The sequence below is a fragment of the Pristis pectinata genome, chromosome 5 (genome assembly GCF_009764475.1).
Source record: "Pristis pectinata isolate sPriPec2 chromosome 5, sPriPec2.1.pri, whole genome shotgun sequence".
Taxonomy (NCBI): domain Eukaryota; kingdom Metazoa; phylum Chordata; class Chondrichthyes; order Rhinopristiformes; family Pristidae; genus Pristis; species Pristis pectinata.
Window position 1 is genome coordinate 36,654,848 of NC_067409.1, and position 8,424 is coordinate 36,663,271.

The 8,424-nt window shown below is 44.9% G+C and overlaps 1 protein-coding gene across 4 annotated transcripts in view; it reads right to left on the reverse strand.

Annotated features, from left to right (window-relative positions):
- rundc3b (RUN domain containing 3b) overlaps nt 1-2,620 on the reverse strand; it is an 87,045-nt gene extending 84,425 nt beyond the window's left edge. The window contains exon 1 of one of the 4 annotated variants that reach the window (XM_052015901.1): nt 1,803-2,525. In XM_052015901.1, the coding sequence (XP_051871861.1) occupies nt 1,803-1,897 (95 nt within the window). In that variant the 5' untranslated portion in view covers nt 1,898-2,525. Of the gene's footprint in view, nt 1-1,802 lie in introns of all 4 variants that reach the window. The other 3 variants (XM_052015904.1, XM_052015903.1, XM_052015902.1) reach the window with 3 other exon arrangements.
- Between the last annotated feature and the right edge of the window lie 5,804 nt (nt 2,621-8,424).

Genomic DNA, 8,424 nt, shown 5'->3' on the forward strand with positions numbered 1-8,424 from the left:
TTGGGTGGCTAATATGCAAGGGCATGGGTTTAAGGTAAGGTGCAGAAGGTTTAGAGTTATCAGGAGGAATTTTCTCAGAGAGTGGGTGAAATATGGAACTCCACACGTTGGTGATGGAGGAGGCAGAGACCCGCATGACATTTAAATTCCTGGATGAGCACTTGAATCGCCAAGGCATAGAAGGCTATAGGCCAAGTGCTGGTAAATATGATTAGTAGTACTTCCTGGTCGGAATGGGCAGAGCGAGTCAAAGGGCCTGTATTCTACTCCGTATCACTCTACAGTAGCGATGCAGGGGGGGGGGGGGGGGGGGGGGTGTGGAAGAAAATGTGGGTAGTGAATGACAAAACGCTGCTGGAGAATCTCCGCCTGTGGAACGGAGCGGTGTGATGTGGTGGGCCATGTCACTGACTGCAGAAAAATCTGCACGGTTTGGGGGAAATCGTGCTCAGTACCTAGATCACTGACAGCTTTATTTCGGAATGATTTGTTTCCGACCTTTCTAATGCTGTGGCGGGATGGTAACCTGATTGGAGAGGTTTAAACACAGAGGGAAACAGCAGTACTTCAATCGTTCCTCGCAGCAGAAGTCTCGGTCGCTTCTCAGTCTGAGAAGTCTTATCATTAGTCCCCAAAACAGGCAGAGTAAATACTGAGAAAATAATGATTCAAGAGTCCGTTTGTTTCTTTTTGTGCGAAACGGACAGATATTCAACAGAGCCGTGTGAAATGGATTAACCGCAAAAAATAAATTCATAACAAAAAGGAGCTGCGGCAACGCCAGCGGTACATCAGGCTCCGGAATGACAACTGTAGTTAACGCGCACAGTGCTCCATGGGGAGCTGTCCGCCCTCAGCTTGCTGTCAGCGAAGGACAGCGTGCAGGGGTCGGCTGCGATCCAGCGTTACAAGACGATTCGCCCCTGCGCCTCCTGGTATAGCAACTTTACAACCACATCCGCAGAGCTCTGGCAACGTGCGCACTCTCCCCCGGCTGGAAGATAATGCACAGCTCATCTGCAGAACGAGGGCAAGATCTGCCGGCACATAAACTTGTGAACTCAGTATTTATCTTCTCGTTTATGTGTTTAACAATTACAACTGAGCTCTGTGCGTGTCCGTGCAGCTGGAAGTAGCACCCCTTAGGTACCGTGTTATAGGTCAAATGCAGAATATGCTGATCTGCATTCACTGAATGTGATTGGGTTTGTTTAAATTGGAAAGTCAATTCTTGCCATTCCCTTGCGGTGAAGAGACAGAAAAAAACAGCTGATGTCCTGCATCTGCCGGTCACTCCGTTCAGTTCGCTTTGATCCAGCGGATTATAGATAACGTGCGAAAACTAGCTGGTTCATCCCCACTGGTGCGACTGTCCGATTCGCAGTAACAGCAGTCCGAGAGCAGGTAGAGGAGAGTGCGATGCAGAAAGGTCCCCGTCTGGACAGAAGCGCACAAGCCAGAAGTACAGAGAGGTCTACAGACGGGAAAGAATTACTCACAGTCCGCGCCTGTTCAAAGCCCCCTCCCTTCCTTGTCTAGCGTCCAACAAAAACAATGGGCTCCTGACATAAATGAAGGTCTAACCTTAAACAAACTGCGAAAAGAAATGAATGCAGCTCGGTATATTCTGCACTTGACCGATAATCCAAGGGGGCTATTTACAGTTACACGCACACAACTACTGACGAGGATTGATTACAAGGCACGTTCTATCCTTGAGGGGTTATCCAAACCAGACCCAGCGGGATAAACCACAGTAACCAACGACACACAAAGAGGTTCCCCGCGGCCACAAGAATTACCTGCAGACAGTGATGAGGTTTTTCCGCTCTATCGCAGCGTTCTTCGCCATGGTCTTCTTGCGGGAGAAATTCAGCCCCAGACTGAGAGAGGCCATATCTATCTCCTTGCACCGATGTACTGCGAGAGTGAAGTGCTCGGGGAGAGGAGAGGGTGTGGAGAGACGCCGGATCTTTGGACGGATGGATGAGCTGCTCGATATTCCTGCTGCGGGTCGCCTGTGGGACCAGGAGCGCAGCTCATCGGTGCAGTTCTGGGCCGGGAGTAGCCACCACAAGCTGAGATCCCGGCGAAACAAAAACACACCCGTTCACGGACGCAAACTCACACTGCAAGCGGCCAGCGGCAAAGGAAATCAACTGGGCTTGAGAACGAAATCGCCAGATACAATGCACTTGTGCTCTTGGGTCGTAGAACGAGTGTTTATAACGTGCTAGGATATTTCCACTAGATTTGCCTCCTCTACATACGTGGAGGGACCTTAGCAGAGGGAACTATCGTCGTCTCTCCCTTTTTAAAAAAAACAAAAGTTTTAACCCTGGTTCAGGTAGACGTGCGCTGGCCTCGCTTGCCTTTAGTTAAGGTGCAAGTGTTGAGCGGTGAAGCCCAGTGCAGTCCGAGGTCTCTCACACATATACAGCTGATAACACCGCCACAGGCTGAGCTCCATCCACTTTCCTTCTGTCACACCACGGGACCGGAAGTTTATAGCTTGAATTCCCTTTAAAGGGACACCGACGGAATGACCTCATTCTTGGAGAACTGCGGGTTCACACACACCCTCCATCTGCCGTGTTTGTGGATCAATCTGAAACAACTGGAAACCCTATGTGGAAGGCAGCGGGGAATAAAGCCGCTCCGTAGCGTATGATTGGTTTCCACTGCGTGACTGTGGTGTCAAAGTAAAACGCTGCCAATGCAGGCAGCATCCACTGAGAGAGTGGATCTGACTTGGTGTTTGTAGCATTTTCTCCTTATAAATCGCAGTGGTGGTGCTCTTTTTTGGAGGGGGAGGTGGGGGGGGGGGGGAGAATAACGTAGATGTGAAATAATTACCTACCATCAGATTGCACGTTACGCCACACCCTGTTCATTCTTCGTGTTTGTACTGAGTCCATTCACCACAATGAGGCTGTAACTTTAGCTTAAATGCTCTTTATTGTCTTGTGTTTAAAGTTTTTTCCTCTAACGCTGATACTGTACTCTAAGGAATTAAGGTGAAATCAATGTTCTCCACAGTCACCTTGGAAACGGAATCATTAATTAACAACAGACTTAATTCAAAGTGGAGTTCTTGGGGGATTAGAGTCGGGGAATGGCAAGGTTAAACTCTTATAAAATGCCAATCAGGATAACATTATCACAATTTAAAATCTAATTAATAAAATCTCCCTCATTTAAAGGGTCTTAACAATAAAATTCAAATTACATACAAAAATGAATTTATCAAATGAGAATATTTTGTGGGGTTTTTTTTGCGTTAAAGCAGAAAATGCTGGAAATACTCAGCAGATCAGGCTGCATTTATGGCTAGAGTATCAGAGTTAATGTTCTGAATCAACAATCTTTTATTGAAGCTGGAAAAACGTGTTTTATGTTTAAGTTTGAAGTTGAAGGGAAGGGGTATGGGTGGAGAAGATGACAATGTGAGAGCCAAATGCATCACAAGTGCAAGTAAATTGCTGCTTCACCTTGAAGTTTTTTGGGGCCTGGGATGGCAGGAATAGAGGAGGTGTTGCATCTCAGCCACCCTAGTGTGATATTCCATGTTTTCAGCATTGTTTCATTTTTTCTCTCCTGCTGATTTCAGATTTATTTTTTCTCCTCCTATTTATACCCCCATCTCTGCCTCCTGCCATACATGTTGTTAGCCACTAGCCTTCACTATTCCCTTTCAAATTAACATTCCCCCTCCCCTCCCCCCATTTAAAGGGTCACAAAAAAATCCAAATTATGAATAAAGAAAGGGAACTTAATAAATTAGAGGCTTTTTGGGGCCAAAAACAGAAAATGCTGCCACTCAGTTATTCCTGGTTTCCACCCTATCAAAAACCCCTCTTATTCTCCCTTTCCCTGCAACTCAAGATGTTTTATCACTAACTTTTCCTAGTTCTGATAGAAGGTCACCAACTTGAAATGTTAGCTCTGCTTCTCTCTCCACAGTTACCACCTATTCCTGCAGAGTATTTCCAGCATTTTCTGTTTGCATTAAAGAGTTCTGGCATCTGCAGTATTCTACTTGTATATTATTTCTGAAACTGAATGTGCCCTCTGTAGCATCTAGTGATTGTTGGCTGTGGAATGGAGGAGCAAAACTGAGCACAAATGTGAACATTTTATACAAGGTAAGTCAAGGGGAGACTTGGTACAGGATAGGATACAGGCAGCAGAGTTTTGGATAAACTGAAGGTTGTTGAAGTTGACCCTTGCAATTTAGGGTCATTGAACCATCTCCTCTATTTTCTTTTCTTGATATTTAATTAGGTTGCAGTAGTTAGAGGGTATGAAGTGATTATACTATTTATTATTCTATGTTATCTATTCTGGGAGCCAGCAGTATGTTGAAGCTCTGTGTTAGTTAGGAAGTTGTGTGAGAAATATAATAAGTTTTGAGTTGATTAGGAGCTTTCTAATTACAACAAAGGCCCAATTTTATGACATCATTGATATTTTTCTGTGTTTCAAAGGGAATTAACTTCCATCACTAATAGTCTACACCATTCCCCCAAAGCAAGATCAATTGCAGTACTGTAACTAGAAGGAACAACTATTAGGCAACACTGATCTGGAAAAATTATTTCTGCAACATAATTTCCGGTCCATTAATATTTTTCAATGTGTAAATAATAGCAGGAAGAACATTAGTGAAGCTGTAAGGAAATGTCACATAGTCAGGGGTTGTTGATAACAAATGTATTTGCTTTCATACAGAAACTATAAGTCGCTTGTCATTGACTTGGGAGTTCACCCAGGGTTGCTGCTGAAGAAATGTCTGTGCAGTATGAGAAAATGAGGTGCTGCACACAGATTAGGAAGCAGAGAAGCCAAACAAAAGAAATCACCTGCTCTGCCATTCAGAAAGATCATTCTCTAACTTTGTTCAATAGTGCAACCTCTTGTGACATCATATCAAAGACCTTCTAAAAATCAAAATACAAGATGTGCATAAGTTCCCCACAATCCATTCTGCTAGTTACAAACTCCAAAATGCTGGGAAATCTGTGAAACATGATTTCTCTTTCATTAACCCACATTGACACTGCCCAATCCTTGTATTATTTCTTAATAAAAGATTGCAGTATTTTTCCTACTATTGATGTTAAGCTGTTATGTAACTCCTACTTTCTTTCTTTCACTTCCTACCTGTTGGAACTGTTCCAGAACCTGTGGAATTTTGGAAGATGCCAAACCATTGTATTCACTATGAGTCATAGAGCAATACAGCACGGATACAGGCCCTTCAGCCCAATGAGTCCATGCCGACCACAGTGTCCACTCAGCTAGACCCAATTTCCTATGTTCAGCCCATATCCCTCTAAGGCCCACCCCTGCATGTACCTATCCAAGTGCTTCTTAAATGACACTATTGTTGCTGCCCTAACCGCTTCCTCTGGCTGCTCGTTCCATATACTCACTACCCTCTGCATGAAAAAATTGCCCCTCAGATCCCTTTTAAATCTTTCCCCTCTCATCCTAAATCTATATCCCCTAGTTTTGGACTCCACTACCCTGGGGAAAAGACTGTTACCATCCATCTGATCAATCCCTCTCATAATTTTAAACACTTTTATAAAGTTGCCCCTCATTCTCCTATGTTCCAAGGAATAAAGACCTAGCCTAGCCAAGCTCTCCCTATAACTCAGGCCTTCTAGTCCTGGCAACATCCTCATAAATCTTCTTTGCACTCTTTCCAGTTTAACCATGCCTTTTCTATAACAGGGTGGGAAAGATGTGGTTAAACACAGTACTCCAAGTGTGGCCTCATCAACGACTTGTACAACTACACATAACGTCCCAATTTCTATACTCAATACCCTGACTGATGAAGGCCAGTGTGCCAAATACCTTTTTCACTACCCTATCTACCTGTGATGCCGCATTCAACGAACTATGCACTTGTACTCCTAGGTCCCTCCATTCCATTAGACTCCCTAGTGTCCTACCATAGTATAAGTCCTACACTGGTTTGACTTTCCAAAATGCATCACCTCACACTTATCTGTATTGAAATCCATATACCACTCCTCAGCCCACTTCCCCAAATGATCAAGATCCCCCCGTAATCTACAATAACCTTCTTCACTATCAACAACAACACCTAATTTCGTGTCATCTGCAAACTTACTGATCAAGCCTTATGTATTTGCATTCCAAATCATTTACATAAATAACAAGCAACAAGGATCCCAACACTGACCCCTGCAGCACACCACTAGTCACCGGCCTCCATTCCGAGAAAGAATCTTCAATCATCACCCTCTGCTTCCTACCTCCAAGGCCAAGTTTGAATCCACCTAACTAGCTTTCCTTGGATTCCATGGGACCCAACCTTCCAGACCAGCCTACCATGCAAGACTGTTGAAAGCCTTGCTAAAGTCCAAAAAGACAACATCCACTGCCCTACCCTCATCTACCTTTTTGGTTACCTCTTCAAAAAACTCTAAAAGGCTTGTCAAGCACGACTTTCCATGCAGAAAGCCACGCTGTCTCTTCCTAATCAGACTCGGTCTATCCGGATAAGATAAGATATCTTTATTAGTCATATGTACATCAAATCACATCGTGAAATACATCTTTTGCGTAGAGTGTTCTGGGGGCAGCCTGCAAGTGTCGTCACGCTTCTGGTGCCAACATAGCGTGCCTGCAACTTCCTAACCTGTATGTCTTTGGAATGTGGGAGAAAACCGGAGCACCCGGAGGAAACCCATGCAGGCACAGGGAGAACATGCAAACTTCTTACAGACAGTGGCCAGAATTGAACCTGGGTCACTGGCACTGTAATAGCATTATGCTAACCGCTACACTACCGTGCCTGCATGGTAGATCCTGCTGGTAGATCCTGTCCCCCAGAATTCCCTCCAGTATCTTCCCCACTACTGATATCAGGCTGACCAGCCTATAGATCCCTGGCTTGCTACTCTTCTTAAACAACGGAACAACATTATCTACCTTCCAGTCTTCGGGAACTTCACCAGTGGCTAACGATGAAGCAAATATCTCCGCAAGGGCCTCTGCAATTTCCTCTCTAACCTTCCACAAAGTTCAAGGATGCACTCAGTCAGGCCCTGGGGATTTATCCACCTTGATGCATTGTAAGGCTGCAGATTCCTTCTCCCTGGTAATATGAATGTCTTACAAAACATCTTCACTTGTTTCCCTTATCTCTTGAGCAACCATGATTTTCTCCTCAGTAACTCAGTAAACACCAAGGATAAATAGTCATTAAAAATCCCTATTTGTTCCTTTCCCTTCAAACAGGCTCACCCAATCAACCTCTGCTAGATCCTGCCTAATTCCCCCAAAATTAGCCTTGCTCCAGCTTAGGACCCCAACCCGTGAACCTGCCCTATCCTCTTCCATCACTATCTTAAAACTAATAGAATTATGGTCACTGGAGCCAAAGTGCTCCCTGACTGCCACTTCAGTTACTTGCCCTGCCATGTTCTCTAAGAGGAGGTCCAGTATTGCACCCTCCTGAGTAGGGCCCTCAAGAAACTTACCTGGAAGTTCACAAATTCCACCCCATCCAGGCTCTTAACACTCTGGGTAGTCCAGTCAATACTGGGGAAATTAAAATCTCCCACTAATACAACTGTATTATTCTTGCAACCATGAGCAATTTCTCTACACACCTGCTCCTCAAGTTCCTGATGACTATTGGGGGTCTATAATACAGCCCCCCTTGAGTGACCCTCCCCTTCTTGCTTCTAAGTTCTACTCATATGGCCTCCCTGGACGATCCCCCAAGAACGTCATCTGTAAGTACTACTGCTACGCCCTCCCTTATCCAAAAGGCAACACTCCCTCTTCGCTTACCTGTATCTCTGTCACACCTGTAGCATCTGTATCCTGGAACATGAGCTGCCAGTCCTGCCCTTCTTTCAGCCATGTTTCCGTTATGACTGTAACGTTCCAGTCCTCAGAGCCAACCCACACTGAGTTTGTCTGCCTTACCTGTTGAACTTTGTGCATTGACAATAAATGCAATTTAAATGTGTATTCCTTTCCCTGCCTTTACTGTGCCCCTGGCTATCCTGATTACTAAACTTTCTACTGGCTACTGACTTGCTCCTGCTCAGAGTCCCACCCCCTGCCAATCTAGTTTAAAAACTCCAGTGTAGCATGAGCAAATTTCCCTGCAAGTATATTGGTCCCTTTCCTATTCAAGTGCAACCCATCCCTCTTGTACAGGTCACCTCTACCTCAGAAGAGATCCCAATGGTTCAAGAACCTGAATCCCTGGCCCCTGCACCAGCTTCTCAGCCACAAATTCATTTGGACTATCCTTCTATTTCTGACCTTGCTAGCATATGGCACTGGGAGTAATTCAGAGATCACTACCCTCAAGGCCCTGCTCCTTAACTTCTTACCTAACTCCCGATACTCATTCTGCAGGATCTCATC